The sequence below is a fragment of the Achroia grisella genome, unplaced genomic scaffold (assembly GCF_030625045.1).
Source record: "Achroia grisella isolate CSIRO2021 unplaced genomic scaffold, CSIRO_AGI_Agris_v1 utg1240, whole genome shotgun sequence".
In the NCBI taxonomy this organism is placed as follows: domain Eukaryota; kingdom Metazoa; phylum Arthropoda; class Insecta; order Lepidoptera; family Pyralidae; genus Achroia; species Achroia grisella.
Window position 1 is genome coordinate 683,453 of NW_026712603.1, and position 19,942 is coordinate 703,394.

The 19,942-nt window shown below is 34.2% G+C and overlaps 3 protein-coding genes across 3 annotated transcripts in view; 2 read left to right on the forward strand and 1 right to left on the reverse strand.

Annotated features, from left to right (window-relative positions):
• The window catches only part of LOC131854596 (hemicentin-2-like), a 52,927-nt gene extending 50,139 nt beyond the window's left edge, over positions 1–2,788 (forward strand). Inside the window, exons 54-56 of the mRNA XM_059205717.1 lie at positions 223–336; positions 1,416–1,544; positions 2,444–2,788. Of these exons, the coding sequence (XP_059061700.1) occupies positions 223–336; positions 1,416–1,544; positions 2,444–2,583 (383 nt within the window). The 3' untranslated portion in view covers positions 2,584–2,788. The remainder of the gene's footprint in view (positions 1–222; positions 337–1,415; positions 1,545–2,443) is intronic.
• Positions 2,789–4,295: 1,507 nt separating this feature from the next.
• LOC131854597 (uncharacterized) lies at positions 4,296–7,734 on the reverse strand. The gene is made up of 7 exons (XM_059205718.1): positions 7,676–7,734; positions 7,340–7,551; positions 7,180–7,232; positions 6,657–6,755; positions 6,421–6,521; positions 5,859–5,986; positions 4,296–4,375 (listed from the first exon to the last, which is right to left on the reverse strand). The coding sequence occupies exons 1-6, from the start codon at positions 7,732–7,734 to the stop codon at positions 5,887–5,889; spliced, it is 624 nt and encodes a 207-aa protein (XP_059061701.1). The 3' UTR covers positions 4,296–4,375; positions 5,859–5,886.
• Positions 7,735–8,059: 325 nt separating this feature from the next.
• Positions 8,060–18,633, forward strand: LOC131854574 (uncharacterized). Its single transcript, XM_059205689.1, has 5 exons — positions 8,060–9,663; positions 9,999–10,202; positions 10,552–10,820; positions 11,255–11,407; positions 16,186–18,633. The coding sequence occupies exons 1-5, from the start codon at positions 8,160–8,162 to the stop codon at positions 18,439–18,441; spliced, it is 4,386 nt and encodes a 1,461-aa protein (XP_059061672.1). The 5' UTR covers positions 8,060–8,159; the 3' UTR covers positions 18,442–18,633.
• The last annotated feature ends 1,309 nt before the right edge of the window (positions 18,634–19,942 follow it).

The following is a 19,942-nucleotide window of genomic DNA, read 5'->3' on the forward strand; positions in this document are numbered from 1 at the left end:
TTAGGAATTCGAACCTTGGCTCAGGTCGTCATAATTTCGATCCCCGTTTGAGTTGAACGCGGGATCGATTGATGTTAAACAACTTATATATAAACACGAACCTCAAACCACAGTTATTTAATTATGCCTGGATGACTACATCTACGCTATGGTATCCGTCCACAGCAAGTAACATTAGCACAATATAACAATTTGTTTTGAATACATTTCTAATAATTGCAGTGACAATATCTTCAGTATATTATGATGTAAAAGTAACATCGAATTTGGATAATAGCGAGAGAGGGCCTTGCAATCCTGGGTATAGACACAATGCATTGACGAACTCGTGCGACGGTAAGATAAACATTATAAATATCATATTAGACGTAAGATTATTGCAACAGAATTTGATTTTATCTGGACAATTAACACAGCGCCATCTAGACCCACGGTAAGCAGAGCTTGTGTTATGGGTACTAGATAACTGATATAAATAGTTAGATATATATTTTTTGTAAATACATAGAAAATACCCAGACCGATACAAATAACAACACGGACAAACTGAATACAAATGTTTGTCCGTGCGAGGAATCGAATCCGCGATCATTGGAAGTAACACGGTGTGCTAAACCTAGACTACCGAGGCCGCCGCCGTCTTATCTGCCTCGTTAAGAGAGTATGATAATAATAGAACAGAATAGAAAATCTTTAATTTATTCAAATTAACTTAATTTAAGCACATTTGAATAGTCATCACAATTATTATAATCTATCGCTCATTCGGAATGCTATCTCACAAGAAGAACGAGCAAGAAATTTATGTGTCGCTTATTAATATAATCGTTGTAACTTTACATTTTTAAGTCGTAACGTGTGAATACAAACTACCAACTAGCACTAATTTATTAGGATTAAATACACAATAAGATTTCAGTGATTAGAGCGGACCAGTCCCTACAAGCAGCACTCGTTTACGAGTATAACGTATGAGCCAGCCATCACTGTGCTCGACCATAAGCTCGGTTAATCTGAGTTTTTTGTCAGTTCTTCTCGTCTCGATATCATTCCGAACTGACGGTAGATTTGACATATCATAAGAGTCTGTAATAGACCTACATGAATAAAGATATTTAGAAGTTGAAAAATTTTGAATCGTGGTACAACAGCGGGTATAGTACCTATGCTAAAAAGGCCGCGTGGTGTGAAGTCCGCCAAAAGTACTTTACTATATTTTGTTATGAGTATATTGACGTTATATAAATAAATAAATAATTAATAATTCGTTGTTGTCGTACACAAAAACTATAAAAAAAAGGAACCTCTTAAACTAGTTTGCTAGTTAATATTTGAAACGGCTACCCCACCCTGAGCCCTGACCCTTAGCCCTGAGCTGGCTACGTCCTGACTGATTGTTGGTCTGTTCATGGTAGACATTGAGGAGTGCTTGGTGAGTAGTAACTCGTGCCACGAGAGCCAGCGCTGCGGCAACACTCCGGGCGGGTACCGCTGCGGCTGCGCGCCCGGGTACCACTCGCTCGCAGCCGGCGCCAGGTGTCTCGGTATGTATTTTAACTTATTGGAATGAGTAACCATCATTTCAGCCCACACGTCCACTGCTGAACAAAGGCCTTCCCCAAAAATCCAAAATATTGGAATGAGTAATAAAATAACCCAAGAAAATTCGTACAGCGCCATCTGGATGATAAGATGAGCATGAGGTCAGGTCAGTTAGCCCGCCGTGATAAATTTATTAGGAATTTATCACGACGGTTTTCTGGAGGAACCGTGTGGAGGTCAACCTGACATGGTACATTGATAGTAATAGATTATCAGTTCCCATTACTAACAATCCCCTTCCAAAACATACAGGGGGGTATTTTAAGTTATTGGAATCAATAAGCATCATTTCAGCCCGGAAGACGTCCACTGCTGAACAAAGGCCTCCCCCAATATTGTGGAATGAGTAATAAAATAAGCCAGGACAATTCACACAGCGCCATGTACTCCCACGCTAAACAGAGCTTGTGTTGTGGGTACTTTATTTTTTATAATGGATAGTGTAGTAACCGTAAACCGTAAGCGCAGGCACCCGCAGATGATAAGATGAGCATAAGGTCGGTTAACATGATTAAATAACTAGGAAAAATTACGATGATTTCTAGGAGGAACCGCGTGGAGATCAACCTGACATGGTTCATTGTTAGCAAAGGGGACATTATGGTTTTTTAGCGTAAATGATATATGTAATATCATAAATAATTTTTATATCTTAGAACAATTACAGCGCCATCTAGTCCCAATATAACCAGAGCTTGTGTTAGGCGTACTAAACTACTGAGACCGATACAAACAATCGTACTCATGAACACAAATGTTTATACCGTGCGAGGAATCGAACCTGCGACTATCGGAAGTACTCCGAAATCGTTAATTATATATAAATTGTTGTGTGGTGCAGATGTTAACGAGTGCGTGCAGGAGACGCACAGGTGCGAGTTCGCGTGCGTGAACGTGTCCGGCGGGTACGTGTGCGCGTGTCCGGCCGGACACCGGCTGCAAGCAGACCGCCGCCATTGTCTACCCCACCCGACGTATTAGCCGCTATAGCCTGCGCATTACAGAATTACTGTATACTAGCTGTACTCGCGGATTCGTCTGCGTGGAATTTAACTTTTTTTTTTTCTAAAATAAAAGTAGCCTAAGTTACTCCTTATTACAGTTACCTGCCAATAAAAGTCCTGTCAAAATCGGTTCAGCCATTTCAGAGATTAATCGGAACAAACAGACAGATAGGCAAAAATTTTAAAAAATGTTATTTTGGTGTATGTACCGTATGTATTTATATTCATATGCATGTAGTAAAAAAAACGGTTATATCAATATTACAAACAGACACTCCAATTTTATTTATATGTATAGATATTATTTTTCTGCCAGAAGCCAGTGCTCGATCGTTGTAAGTGTTAAGTGTAGCAGAATCGAAAGTTGTAAGTGTAGCAGACTTGCCTCGCGACTGCAAACCAAGCCTATAAAATAAAAAGTAAAAATTTTAATTAATATATGCATAAATAACCATATAAATATATAAATTAATACTTACCTTTTACGCTTATTTAATATATGTTGTTTGTTTGTAGGCTGTATCTATAAGTCTCTACATAAATAATTTAAAATAAAAAAAAAACAACATACTTTTTACTATAGCCAAGACCCGACACCGTTGTCCTAGAATTGTCACTGTTTTGGTAAGTTTCTACCTGGCAACCCTACTCACGCCGCAGGCGTGTCTACTGTCCACACGCTATATATGCGCAAGCGATACGGACAGCTGTAACTTAAATCTTTGTTCCTTTCCTGAATATTTCACCACTCCACGCTTACCTGTATCGGCTTCAAGGGGCCTTCGAGCCGGATTTTCACGTAGAACAGTAAAATATTACCGATTCAGAGATTAGCAAAAACAAAGGATTGTAAAATGTGTAAAATTAATTTTTTGAAGTATATACCGTGCATACTTTCATATGCATTTAAAGTTGTTAATTTGAAATTACAAACAGACACTTTAACTTTATTTATTTGTATAGATTTTAATTATGTTTTTGCAGGATTACTCAGGTTAATATATTTGATATCGGTTATAATGCATAATTAAATATGTTGTGATTAATAGTGAAAATACATTATAATAAATTTAGTGTTTGTTTCATTTTATTTTAATAACCAATAGCGGGATCTGCTTTTATCGAATATAAAAAAATCCTAAACCATCCGAGGCCGTCATTATAAAAATTATATATATTAATAAAAATAATATATTAGAGTTGCAATCTTCGTTAAAGAAATGCAGTTATTTGTTTATCTCATATTATTTATACACATCTACTTTGTTAAAAACTGCAGGTTGATTACGGAACCAAAAAATTCGTTGCTATTTTAGTTGTGTTTGCCATAAGCCCATAAGGTAAGATATGGCTCTTCTATTTGACGCTGTCAGATCCAAATGGTGTGATTTAGAAACAAGAATTGCTAAAATTTTTACTATCATATAAACACAGATAATATAATGTTTGATTAAAAAGTGGATTTTGGACGTGAATAAAACGCAAGATTAATTTATATTGTATATATATATATTATATAAGTGACATAATTTTTTTATATTGTTGTAAGTGACATTATATTGACAATTTTTTAATTAGTAATTGATAAGGGCCTATCTGTAAATTACGTCGAAGTGTGAGATTGTATGACAAGGTATTGGAGGAGTCGCAGATTTTGTGTTAAAAAATATCATGAACTCTCTGAGCTGAGGCTTACAACTCGGAGGTTTTTGCACGCGGAGTTGATACTGGGGAAAGGGGTTCATCCCTAGGCTCCAACCTTCACTCTCCTAGGACAATGAGGATGATCAGTGTCAGTCAGGCATCCTACCCATTTCTTTTTGTGTGAATTACAGAAATTGGAGTGATATAAGTTTAGGATGAGCTATGGTTTATTTAATAATAAACAAAAAATACATTTATATAGTAGATATTTGGTTATTTTGTATTCCTATTAAGCATGTAATTATCTAAACACGAGTTCAAACTTATACATATTGTGACGTGGTGACGTTATTACTGAGTATAGTCACGTGCATTGACATGTCAATACTAGTACTTTCTCACGCTAATATTATTGCTTCTCACATTTATTAATTAACTTGAACTTATGTTTAAAAATAATTGCTATATCCAATCACGCCTATTTTGCTCTAGCGTCTACTTTTTAAATTCAATTATATCTTAAAGTTCACACAACTACACTTATTCTTACACATAACATCTCTCCAAACAGTTTGGTAACACTTTAACACGTTCTACAGTTTGTTTATTTAGTAATCTTTTATCTAGTTTGTGTTTCATCAATTTAAGGATTTATCTTGGAAAATTCATTCATAATCGACTCTTATTGTGACATATTAGAAACGTTTACATATCACTCAAAGGTGACTGACGTAGTGATCTATCAACGCACAGCCCAAACCACTGGACGGATCGGGCTGAAATTTGGCATGCAGGTACATGTTATGACGTAGGCATCCGCTAAGAGAGGATTTTGATTAATCCCTTAGGGGTAGACCCTAAGGGGATAAATTAACACGGGCGAAGCCGCGGGCAAAAGCTAGTCAGATATAAATACGGATAATAATATAAATACGGAATCAGTGCGGTCAACTATACATACTTCACTATAACTATTTCTATTCATTGTCGGTGTTCATGTTTTGTAAATATTTTTTTCTTATTTTTATCTCATTATTTTAATAAAACAATTTTTATTATAATCAGAGAGAGCCTAGTGGCTATAGTTAATAATTAGGAATAATTGTTTTACATAATATTATATAAATCTAAATATATTATAATTACTCAGTGATTTGAAAGCGAGATCTACATATGCTCATAGAGCTAATTTCTTTACATGTACTCTATTCCTTAAAAACATAATTTTATTAAGTTAGACGGTTTACTCGTAGTTTTAATCTATTTGACTACTGATATGTTTTGTGATATGGAAATAACATTTATCTAGGAACAGGTATAATATGCTATTTATATATTTCTAATTAAATAAATAATATCTAAATACCTAAAATTATTTATATTTGGTTGTTATTTACTGAACTGTCGCAGTATTAAAAATAAAACTGTATAGTCTAGCTGCGACCAACGGTGTTAGAATAGCTTGAAAACATTTTTTTTTTAATCTGATTTGATCGCAACGATTCTTAATTATTCATGAAGAACTGTTAAATTTGAAGCTTGTCACCTCATTTTCTAGATTATGAAGAGATTTAACAAACTTCTTTATTTAGTTTTAAGTACTGGTACCCGAAATTTATCGATAATTTGTAGATTGTTATGTTGCGATAGGTGGCAGGCGTTCGTTGCCGAAGACTTTCTTTATCGGTCCTCGCTTTGGGTCCAAGATTCTCTCGTCGTTCTTGCGTGGGACATGTCTGGAATATAATACCGATAGTAGAAAAAAAACATTCCAATTATTATATAATTTTGATATCAAAAAGCGATCTCGTACAAGTAAACAGTATAGTAGGACCTATACTATGCTGGCATTCCGAGATCATGGTGATCGAGAAGGAGTATGAAGTTGATAGTTATAGTTATAGCTGTCGCTTTGTTTACTACATTGTTGTCGCCATCTATCGCTGATTATAAATTGTGAGGACCTAAGAAATATTAGTTGTATTTCTTAAGTCCTCACAACCCTATACCTATCCCATTTCCTCTTGGGCGTTCACTGTATTGCTGTTACGCTCACACCGCCCTTGAGTGTCAAGGGCGATGACAAGATAAACGGCGACAACACACATTGTAACGCATACTTTTTAAACTTTTACAATATTAAACATATATAATTAAAATAAATACTTACTGCCAATAAGAGCCATTCCTCTGTAAACGCATTATGTTATTTTGACATATCATAAGCTCGTTTTGCAAGTAAGTCCTCTGATCATTCACTCTCACGAAAAGCTGAAAAAAAATACACATGAGTATGACAAATAACTAGTGAAATTGAAACAAAATCGCAAAAATATTGGTGGCTTTGGTGTCCGTTTGAAATAACTTGGTCCTTCGAGTCGGATCTTCTTATTGTTTTAAATTTACCTTAGATTCTGAGTCCAAACGCCACTCCTTGCTGCGCAGAGTGCTTACTAAATCCGTCTTAAGTCTTTCAAATCTCTTCACTGTACGTAGTAACTCAGCCTAAAAAGATAATGTGCTATTAGCAAAATATAGCATCTACGAAGATGTCCATTTATTTATTTAGTGGGACCTATATTAATTTTTGGTCATATAACATTACGAAATTTATTATTATTTTTAATCTATTGACGTAATATATATTGTGTGTGTGAGCGATGGTTATCACCTTACCATTGTAGCATTATGTATAATGTATGATGACATTAGTAAGTTTATTTAATAGTGTGTTACATGGCTTATTAATACACTGAACTTATATCTTTGTAATGTGGATATAATTAGTAAATCACGGGATCTTACCACGCCTTATTTTTTGGTTGAGTTCATAAATACAATATAACAAAAATAACAAAACAATACATATGTAATGTGGAGATGTATACTAATGCACATATATATTTATATATAGAACATATAACCTTACCGGTGTTAGCAAATCCAAATTAATATTAAGATCATCGTGCTTTAGCTTGCAATCTAAAATAACAAAAAATATGTATTAATTTTGATAGAAACTATATATTGATTGACGATATTTTAAAATGTCTTATTTTCAATTTATTATCACCAGATGGCGCACTCACCAGGTCCACAAACTTTAGCATTCTTGATCTTTTCTTTTAATAAAGGCAACTGCTCTCTCATAGTCTCTATAGCGTCAAGCAGCTGTTTGTGGCGATTGCTTTCCTTCTGCAGATCAAGGTCGTTGTCCCATACATAATCGCCTTGTCGCAGCTCTTCTTGCATTGAAACAATCTGTTTCTCCAGTTCTCCATTTTGCCACGCAGCAGATTCTCTTTAGTGAGATGTATTAATTAAACATAAAAAAATGTGAATAATATAATCCTGTACCTACTTTCTTTATTTCATAGTAATACTAAGCTACTTGAGCGACGTAATAAAAAACAAAATTCACTAACCTGCATGTTTTCTCGTGCTCTAATTCAGCTTTTAAACTTTCAATTTCGTTATCATTCATTTTGAATTCAATGAGTAATTAACAACTTTAAATCTGAAAAGTACCTATTTACAATGAAATTGAAATTGAAACCCTGATTTATTGATTTAATACATCTTGGCAACGAAGTATCTAAGTGTGTGTGTAATATTATGTACATTAGTTAGATGTATTCCAATTTATTGGTTTATCATAATTAATTTATAAAGTAATATATACAAGTACTTCCTCCATTTGAAAACAAAAGTAACCTGCTATTTCATTCAAATTATTTACATAAAGATGTAATAAAACGCAATATGTCACATTTGACAATTGGATTTCTGTCAAATACGTCAGTGAAAACTTCAACTTGTGTTTGAATTTCAAATATTTAAAAGTTTTAAACCGAAGTTTCTACATTTTATTCTATATAATATAGGAATAAGTTCTCGAAAAGATCTAACATGAGTTTATTAAGTGCTGTGATACAAGAAGTCGACAAGGCAAGTACAAATGAGCTAAAGAAACGTTGTGATCTGCTTGTCCCTAAAATAAAACATCTCACAGAAAGAGTACAGTTGTTAATTTTTTCATTACAACAGAATTTCATTGATACCTACCTTAATTTCACGCCAACAAAAAGTTTAGAGCAACACAATTATAAAAATAGGAAAATCAATATTAATTCTGATTACACGAGCATAATCGAAGAAGTAGAAACTTTACGAAAAAAATATGATTTATGTGATGATGAATTCAACAAATGTTCCGATAAGATGAGCAAATCGTATCAAATGTTCAATGATTTATGTGTCGCAGTGGAAGCAAAGATGATATTAGAGAAAGCTGATCATGAATTTGGTCGATACAATTACAGTGAGGCAATGTTGGGTGTGATGGATTTAATAAAACAATTGAGTAATCTAAAACTGGGTAGCAATTTGGATAAAGCACTATTTAACCTCAATGAACATGCTGAAAACCAATTAGCATTGTATACAGCAAACTTAAGTATTGAATGGGAGGATATATTTACATGGTCCGAACAAAGGAGTGTGTACTATTTGAAATATTCTTTGTCGGTCCAACAAAGTGATCCCACACTTATACAGAGAGTGTTGAAATCTCTTCATGTAACTCAGACGCTGAATGCTGAACTGGGCTTGTTTTCTAACTTCTTCATTGATCAATTATTGCATAATGTTATAAGGCACAATTGTGATATATTTACAGATGACCATATAGGTGCAATTATATTCAATATAAAGATAGACATGAATGACAGTAAAAAGCCGAGCTACCAAACAATATTTAATAATCTAACAGCCATTTTTGAGTTCCTGCAATCCACACTGGGCTCTCATTTAATTGATACCGATCAGACATTTATAGAGATCTTTGCCGAGTCTATAAGGATGAAGTTTTTTAATAAAATTATTGAAGATTGCATTAAAAGCAACCTACCAACTTGTGATAGCACTTATCAGAATTATAAGAATATAGCAATTGAGCTGGATTCTTTTAATAAATTTCTAGTTGAGTTGAAGTTTGTTAAAGCTGATGAATCACCTCTTAACAAATACATCAATGATACTGAATGTGTATTGTACAATAAGAAATGTGATAAATTATTGTCTGATGTGCGCTCCCTTCTTTTTGAAAGTCTTTCACATGGAACAATAGTTGTTGGCTCTGAAAATGTAGTTCCTGATGAATCAATATTAGATAATCCAATCAAAGAAGAGCTATGGAATCTAAATAAGCCACTGTTTCTGCCCAAGTGTGTTGTATCGGAAAATGTTAAGAAAATAATGACATTAGTAGTAGAGCATTTAGAAGAGAGTGTTAAGTTACCTGAGAAATATAGTCAGCAGCTTGTAATATATATAAAAGATATAGCCATGATGTATCAGTGTGTGGTACCTAAGAAGTTTAAAGTTAATTTAGAATCCTGCCCTCTAGATATTGGTGAGATATTGTTACTGTAATTACTATTTAAATCAAATTAAAACATATATGTTATGTAATAAAATGAAACAAGTTTGAATGCAGATTATTTACTAATACTAGTACTACTAAAAATTAAAAATATTTAATACTTATTTTTAATTTATACAAAACAATGATATAAAAATATGTACTTAAATCATTTGGATTCTAAGTTCATTATTTTCAAAATGGAAATAAGTTTAGCAAATAATTGTTAATTAGAACTTATTGTATTTTGTAATGATTTCAGAATCCAATTAACTGATTTATTGCAGCATTTAACTGTAATAATAACACTGCTTTTACATTTCCAGCATTATTCTTCAACAACTGTTTCTACATTGCTCATAGTTTACTGGGTCCACCATGGAAGGTAACCCTCCCAATCACCCTATCTGATCAGCTCATGACAGTACTCCTGGAATCCATACAGAACCTGAGAGTGTTGGGTCTAGAAAAGATGTCTCTCTACTTGCAAAGTCAAAAAAATATTATTAACCAAAAAATTGAAACAGAAGGTAAAATAATTAAATCATATTATATATCTATCTATAGCACCTGTACCATATCTTATTATAATCTCCTTTGTTAAAATTATTTCTAATTAATATACCTGAAAATGTATTTAAGTACAGTAAATAATATATATATTGTTATTGTATACTAATATTTTGAAGAGAAATCATTGTATTATTACTGTTTGTTGACAATGGATGAACTTAAAAAGCATGACTGATTTAAGAAAAAACATCTATAGGAAAGCTTCATTATCAACTGTAATATAGTGTTTATATATTTCTGATATAATGTTTCTTTTATATGGATTGAATAATAAGTTAATTGTAATATTTAATCTTGTTATTACAGAACCAACTGTATGGACACATGAAATTTATAATCAATTTGACAATTCTGTCAACAGCACTATGACCCTATTGAAGGACTTGAGGTCCAATTGGTACAACATACTGCCGACTAGCATGTATGAGATGTCCATTTGTACTCTAATCCAGGCGTTATGCCAGTCAATATTACACAGACTGTTTGCAGACTGTAGGCCAATAAATGAAGATATAGTGTATATGTTAGCTACGCAGTTGGAAGATGTCACATCAGAGTTGGTGTCATTGTTTGAGGTAATTTTGCAAATATACTAACTATATTTTATGTACATAATACAGTAGTAACTATCATGATATATGAAAAACTTTACATTGTTAATATCTTAATAATATTATTAACGCGAAAGTTTGTAGGTATGGATGTTTGTTACTCTTTCACGCCAAAATTACTGAACTGATTTTGATGAAACTTTACTGAATGAATGAATATAGCTTATGCATCAGAATAGGCTATTTTTTATATTGAAATTTAACACGGCTGAAACCGCGGGCACAGCTAGCATTAGTATATGTAAACTACTGTTTAATTTTGACGTCGTCATTATATATACGAAAACCATGGTGTCTTACCTGGACGGGTGGTAAAATCCCGTGATTTTCTTAATTTTACGTAAAGGAGTATATAAAATTAAATATATATATAAATATTGTACATATATAATTTTTAGGAGCCGATTCAATTTGAGAACAAGATAAACGTGTGGACTAAATTCACAATGCTGCCGCAACTGCTGAAGGCCCAACTCTTGGAGACGGCTGACCTGTGGAATAGGAATAAAGAATTCTCTCAGTGTTACACATGCGAAGAGATACGGCAGATTGTGAAGATGCGCTTCCCAGATGACAAATATAGACTAAAGATATTAAAAGAAATACAATAAATATATTTCATAAAATGTTTTTTTTTTAAACTAAGATCTAAGTCTTCTCTGATCGCGATCGCTTCATGAAGTGTTACAGAGAATACAAGTCTTTCTGTAAAAATAAAAATAAAATGTAATTCTGAACATACATTGAAAGAAAAGCTAGAAATCGAACAAAAAATCCTTATACTATAATAATAATATTCCTGGACAATTTACACAGCGCCATCTAGTCCCAAGCTAAGCAGAGTTTGCATTCGAGTCCTAGACGGCTTATATATTTATATACAATACATTTCTGTTAGTACATATATTGAAAAATCAATACAAACAATTATACTAATGAATACAAATGTTTCTACCGTGCGAGGTTTCGAAACTGCGACCACCGGAAGTAAACTGCATGCTAAATCGCTACAGCACAGAAGTCGTCACTATAAAAGGGATTGTGGACTTATGACCCCATTACTAGCAATTTACCATGTCAGGTTGATCTCCACGCGGTTCCCCCTGGAAACCATCGTGATAAATTCCTGGTGAATTTGTCACGATGGGCTAACTGACCTAACCTCATGTTAATCTTATCATCCTCCACTGGTGACTGCCAGCATAAACCGTTAGCACAGACGGGAGTACCGTTCCATTACCAACAATAAAAAAAAATGCAATAAAATATACCGTCATTGATCCCAGATGGGTTAGTCGCTTCATGCACTACCGCCTACGCTAAACAAATAATGGTGTGACTAAAAGTTTTTCATAACAAATTTATTCATTGACATCAAAACAATATGCTCACTTAGGTAAAATTATATCAAAATATGAAATATTAAAATAATTAATATTTATTAATTATTAATATTTCAAATAATTTGTTATTAGGCACTCCAAAAATAGACTAAATATGGCTTCAATCATGACATTGATGATAATTTAGAGTAGTAGATACTTATGTCATAAATTGTATGTTAATATATACTTCAATTGTGAAAACTATTTTTTTAAATATAAAGGGGCTGATTTGATTATCAGTTTCTGCTCCGCCTCGAAAAAAATGAAGATCCGTGGCTTCCACTATTATCTCAGATGGCGTGGTCGTTTAATGAAAGTTAATTACCTGGTGTAGCTAATGTTGTAAGGAGTAACCTAGGCTACTTAGAAATTTTATTAATTTAATTGAAAAAAAATATTCCACGCCGACAGAGCAGGTAACTGCTTATTAATTATAAGAATACAAGTGTTTGCGTTGTGCTAATATGGAATCCGCAACAACGCGAAGGTACCGCTCCACCATCAAGACCAAACAAAACTTAACAAGTTGTAATTCAATATTTTACATTAAGGAAACACAACGAACTGTAAATAAGTAACTAAATAGGTATGTAATGTAATAACAAGGCCGCATTTTAGTATTCGCGTGTTTTCATTTATATAAGTTTACGAGGAACGCGCCGGAAGAACGGAAATAGGGAAATGAATCTAATTATTGTTTACTGTATTCTATATTTCAATAAACGCGTTGAATAACAGGCTTTTAACACATATTTTTTATACCGGATCTGGCAGTAAACCTGCCAGCACTACTCAAGTCAAATAAGGGTTTGTATGTGTTTTTGTCTATTGACTCTACCTATGTACCTACCCGTATACTTTTGTATTAAGTTTTGTTTTGTAGATATACTTCTGTATTAAGTACTTTTTGTAATCATGTTGACAGACCACCTGAAGGAAAATAGTGAATGTTTATATCGCCATGTGTTACACTCGGCACGTCTTATGCGTTGTCATTCTTGAGGACTTATCTCGTTCATCCGTACCCTTTATTTTTGCTGCCAGCCCTCTCTGTTCATCCGTAGTCATTCCTATTCCAATGGTGGCAGAAATAGGTGAAACAGAGGTACCCACTTCTTTTTTACCCACAGAGTATCTTTTAATTTTTAAATTTCACCGCTGGAGTGAAGAGCTTAATTTGACCTTTATTTGCATTCAATACAGACACAGACAACAGTTTTAAGTTTACATCTACCGATTTTAAAAACCTGGTTGTCTATTCGCGTTGTGGTCGATTTTGGTGATTCTTTTTCTAATAGGAAAAATTTATCACATCTTAGTTAGTCTATTACTAATTATGTTACAGTAGAGGTCAATGTTTTACAGGGCAATGTTTTCAAATATTATAGAAGATCAGAATTAGTTTATACCATGTCTAAATATTATAAATACTATACTCTGTGGTAAGTAGGTATATTTATGAAGAAAGATATATGTATTTATTTCAGGATCAGATTTAGGGCCACTATTTAGGCAAACCATAGATTTAGTGCAAGTATTGGCCTTGGCAGCGAAAGTTGTTGTCCCGAAACTCAACCACCCATTACGTGAATGCTATATAAGTGAGTGACGCTTCTTCAGGCTCTCCATTACGTACATGAACTGCAATAGGCCGCTGGCACTGCAATATGCAATACTTATCGGTAGGTAAATGCAGAAATAAAACGCACATTTTTTACCGCGTATTTTATGGCGCGAATTTGCAATTTTTTGTGAAATGAATCTAGTGTGTGATATTCTTAATTATTAATTCGAGTGATATTTCAAATGAAATAATAGCTAGTGAAATAAATTGTACCTAAGTATATGGAGAAATGTTAATTAATAGTGTATTTATAATCGTTTCAAAATAGTGATAGTGTAAGAGTGTGGTTTCATATGTAAAATATTTAAAACATAGACTACAGTGGTCGATGGTTTATAGTGGTTTTCTTGACATTATCATTTACGAACGAATTAACACAAAGAAAAGTATAAAAGTGTATTAATAAGTGCGGAATCCTAAAAATAGTAATAAAAAAAATAAGTGTCAATTTGTTATCAATATGCGTATTTATATTACGATGCAATTTAAGCAATTTAAATGTCGATGTAAATTTAATTTATATAGGTACTAAATAAAAATGTTTTAATTAACTTATGAATACTTTTAACATGTCCTGCAGTAAATGTAAGTAATTAAAATTAGGTATAGAATCATGTCCAATTACAATAATTTATTAATTTAATTCTTGGACTGTTGTTATATCTCAGTATTTAGGTATTACTCAGTCTATACCTATATGTATACCTTATTTTAGATATTCAAATAGTTATTATTATTCATACTATAAATATATAGGTATATAATACTAGCTGTCCCGGCAAACGATGTTTTACCAAATTACAATCGCTATTAAAAAATAGGGTTTGATGCTAGAAGGGTGAATATTTAGGGATGTATGTTTTTTTAATCCTAAATAATAATAAAATGAAAACAAAATATTATGTCGAAAAATAAATATAATATATTTAGGGGTGGATATCCCTGATCACTAGTGTGGGGTATGAAAAATAGATAGTCAGACCTTCGATTCTCAGACCTGAGATACTGATACTGATACTGAATATTAATATAAAATTTCATAAAAATCGATCAAGCCGTTTGGGAGGAGTATGGTAACTAACTTTGTGACACGAGAATTTTATATTATAAGAAGAACTAAAGTTTTTTATAGCAGCTTAAAAATTGTGTCTAATGTAATGTACTTTATGCAAGTTATATGTAGCCCAACCGTCCCCTTCATACAAACGCTAAACGTTTGATAAATCTAATTTGGCGGTTAAATTGTTAAGTTCTTTTTTCGTATTAATTTCTGAACTGGAATGAAGTTTGTTTGTTTGATTGTAATTCTTTATTCTACATATTGTTCATAGAAGGATACATGTCATCCTTCATCATCATCCATCATCATCCTTCTATAAATAATATGTAGGTACATATAGAAGTGATAGATGTTCGTTATCAATATTTCGTTACCTTCATCACAAAATTTATATAAATTTCTCAAATAGTAATGGAAACACCATTACCTACTTTTTGAGAAATTAAAAATTTGTGAGTTATTATTGTAATTTCTTGGTATACCGAAATTTATTTTAAACGGTTCCGGAGGTAAATTTATTGTGTGAGTTAGTATTTTATACTTATAAGCAAGTACATTTTTGGGATAAGGTATCCAATATTAGAGCCTATATTAAACTATAATGCTTGTGTGTTATATTGCGGTTCAAGTACTCTATATTATCTTACAACACTTGGAACCAAAAAACGCATCTACTTTGTTCCTACTATCACTTCATTCTTGGTCACGCCCCTTACGGAAAGTTATAAGGAAATACCTCCATTTCTTCCCATCAAGTTATGATCAAACAATGCGTTTATGTAACCCAATATAGAACACGGAAGGGGATCGCGTGATGAAACCACTCACGCATTGTGTACTCAACTGTTTTCTGAGCAAAAAACTGTTAAGAGAAAAAAATCGCACAATGTAACGTTGAACATTTATCGGGATTACTAATCAAGACTTCATTACTTGACGTTTAAATCGGCAGAAGCCTAGTTATTATCCAATTAATAGATTGCTTTATAATTAAGAATTTTGTTCATGTTTTACAAGAATTAAATGGCAAACAAGCTGGAGCTCCACCTATATAATGGAAAGTGATAGCTATCTTCTGTAGATATGAACAGCATCGCAGATTTCTCAGAATAATCCGTGGACCGTGAGGCCTGGAGACAAATTACTGTTCAGTGTTAAACTTTAGACGAGCCCTAGACGAATTTACTTCTATTTCATACAGAAGTAAATGTACTTACATTCAATATCTTATAATGAACTACATAAACATCTTATTTTCAGACGGCATTCGTGATCATCGCGTTAGTGATCGTCGTCAATCAAGGACGAGACGTGACAGCAGAGAGTGATGTCAAAGTAGACCAAATAGCGGAGGAGGCGAAGAACATAGCCTTGACAATCATAGACAACCCAAAGCACGTAGTGCAGAATGACACGAACCAACAACCTTCAAGATCAAGTGTTCAGAATCGCCAACCCGAACACAGACCACCGAGCAAACCACCTCTCAACCCTGATAAACCACCGCAGCAGAAACATGGAGAACCCCAACGAGGTCATTATAGCCAAATACACAAAGTGCCACTACAACGACATTATTACCCTCAAGCACCACATCAATTCTATTACTCCACAAACTCAGTATACAAGTTCCCTAAAGTGATACCGTTGCCACCTCACAAAAATGCGTATTACATAAAAAAACAGCAGAGGCCGTTAACATACGCGTCTTCGACGAATAAGCCCACAGTCTTGAAAAGTCCTAAGTTCAGTTTACCAGTTCAGACGGTTACTGGGATACGAAAAGATGTCGTTAGGCCTCCACCTCATTTTAACGCAACCACAACTACCACAACTGTTGGTACTACAACTACAAGGCCTTTGAGAGTAAAGAGAATATGGCCGAAAAAGATATTAGAAAAAATGAACGCCACCCTATATAATACGACAGTCAATAATGGCACAAAATCTACAAACACAAATATTAACCAAGTAGATTACGAGGGAGCGGAAAGTGTTTACAGAGTTAAATATGTACATAAAAATTCAACTGACGACACTGAGCCAACAAAAAAACGCAAATACCGACCGGTAACTAGAATACCTAAGATACGATCGACAACTGAGCCAACAGTAAATTTAACAGAAATTCAACCAAATGACTGGATACCTCTAGTACCCTCGCATTATACCCAGTCCCGGCGACCAGTTTTGACGCGAATTACCAAAAGATCAGACTCATTTCCCAGTGGTAGAGAACCATCAGTTCCTCATAAACGTTTGTTGTATTTACATTCGTTTGGATTAGTCCCTGTGAATCGATTGCAAAACCAACAAAATATACCTGAATCAGCGGCGAAAAAAATGGCATTTTTTAGAAAGAGAAAGCGACAACTGATTCCCTTCACCGGTTACAGTGCGAAACCTGGGGATAAATCGTCTTCGCAATACTTTCTCGGTGATCTGCAAGCTGAAGGAAGTCAACATAGTCCAAAGGTTGTCACGAAAATTAAACATCACCATCATCACCACCATCACAGATATGTCAAAACCGTTGAAAAACCAGTGAAAATTCCGTACAGAGTCGAAGTGCCGAAGCCTTATCCTTTTCCAGTTGAAAAGAAAGTGCCTATACCTGTTGAAAAATATAAGATAGTAGAAAAACCCGTTCCCTATCCGGTGACAGTTGAAAAGAAAGTGCCTTATCCCGTTGGAATTAAGGTTCCACATCCAGTGCCTGTGAAGGTCATCGAAAAAGAATACGTTCCAAAACCGTACCCTGTAGTTCATCACGTTCCGGTTCTAAAACAGGTCGAAGTGAAAGTACCTCAGCCAGTACCCGTGCATATAGAAAAGAAAGTACCGTATCCAGTAGAGGTACATGTCCCAGTCGATAGACCAGTTCCTGTGCCCGTGACTGTAGAGAAAAGAGTACCCTATGCTGTCCCTGTCAAAGTTTTAGTGCCCCAACCCTATCCAGTGGAGACAAAAGTGCCCTATCCAGTCCAAGTAAAGGTAAAGGAACCAGTTGAAATTATAAAACATGTCCCAATAAGAGTGCCAGTTCCCCAACCATTCGCAGTCAAAGTTCCACAGCCAGTTCCCGTGCCTTTTGAGAAGAAAGTACCATATCCCGTTGAAGTTGAAAAGAAAGTGCCTGTACCTTTCGAAGTTATCGTGCCACAAAAGGTAGAAGTAGAGAAGAAGGTTCCCGTTTACATTCCTAAACCATATCCCGTGGAGAAGAAAGTTCCCGTACCAGTGAAAGTGCCGTATCCTGTGAAGGTACCCGTAAAAGTGCCGGTCCAAGTGCCCGTTGAAGTTCCAGTGTATATCCATGATCCTTACCTCGTTTACAATGACGACTATTATCCATCTGAAAGTGGAACAGGGACTGAAAATACTGTGACGCAAGGCCCCACACATACAGTCACAGTGCATGGAAATACAGGGTTCACTGGTTTCAAGTCACGTTCTGACACCGACGTCAATGAGTCTACTACGACGATCTCCGTAACGTCCACAGCTGACTCTTGAGGCTGACGTACAAGTATTATTTCAAATGTTGTAAATTTAAATGCATCTGTACAATCATCGATCGATAAGAGACATTTTCGATTTGCATGAATTTAAGATGATAATAGTACCTTAAAATCTAAGTTATTACTGTTGAAAGTATGTTTGTTGAACGTGTTAAATGATGTTGTTGGTCCGTTTTGAGTAAATGAATGCCGCTGTGATACATTAATGTTGTTATTTAATACACTTACTATCAACATAATTTCGTATACGTTCGCAATAAAACTGCAATATTATACATATTGTTTACAGCCTATATTTTGAAAGATATATTATATCCTGATGCATTCACACTAACCCGATGTGACTTTTTTTATAATTCTTTTAAACATCCAAATTGACACTTTTGCGATTAATTATTACACTTTTGACAGTTGCCTGGCCTTACAACACAGGCTTATATAGCCTGTAGCCTATATATAACTATGTATTAAACTTTATTTATCACTAATAACCCGCCCTGAATTCGCCCGGGTGTAATGTTCTCTATTTTATTTTTATTTAATATAATCACAGATAAGACCTGATAGGTACAACACATCTTAGATAGCAATTTCTCACTTAATACATTTACAAAGCGGAGTCATCTATATGAATTAAATCGGTTGTGCCGAGTAAAAATATAATCAACTTCTGCAGTAGTTAACATGGGCGTGCCTAGCGGAAAATTACACGAGTGACATTATGTCAGTCACCTTTTTACTGTATTAGCAATTATTCGCATTACGCCTTATGGATTGTACAACCAGAAAAGAATTTAAGCAATAATAGTTTTACTTACATGTTTTACACACAACCGCGACTTTGAAAGGAAAAAGAGTAATTCAACGGCATTTTTGCGTGTTTTAGTTTACGCGATTTATTCGTGAAATTTGATAGGCATTGGATTTAGAAGCAACTGCACTTCCAATATGGAATATTCGAACGTGTATCTTAAGGGGCAATGGCAGGCTCCTACCAGAAGTGGTTGGGAGAAACACTGGGAGTTGAATGTTGACATACGTCAGCAAAATCGCCCCTTAAATCTACACCCGGATCACAAGTCCCGGGAATTGCTCGGAGTTTTCCTCTCTGGCCCACGATGGACCCGGTTCCTTTACGGTGAATCTATGGAATGCTAAAAAGTTCCTCTTTCTCTTCATTTTGCAAACGTCACACTTTACTAAGGTGCTAAGGTGTTTACTATGATTTCATAACTGCGATTGCGTACCTCCTAATTTAGGCTGCAAATGCGACTTTGAAATTGTTTAAATGTAGTGTAAATTGAACTCTATCATCCACTTTTAGCCTTTCCCAAATGAGAGAACCCGTTATGTACCACGCAAATTGTTTAAATAATATAGTAAATGTAAAGATTTCAATCTGTTGCTATTTACTTAGAATTATTAGCAACGGTCTTACATAGTTAAGGTCCTGGGAATTATTATGTAGCTATGATATAGTTGCTATCGATTGTTGA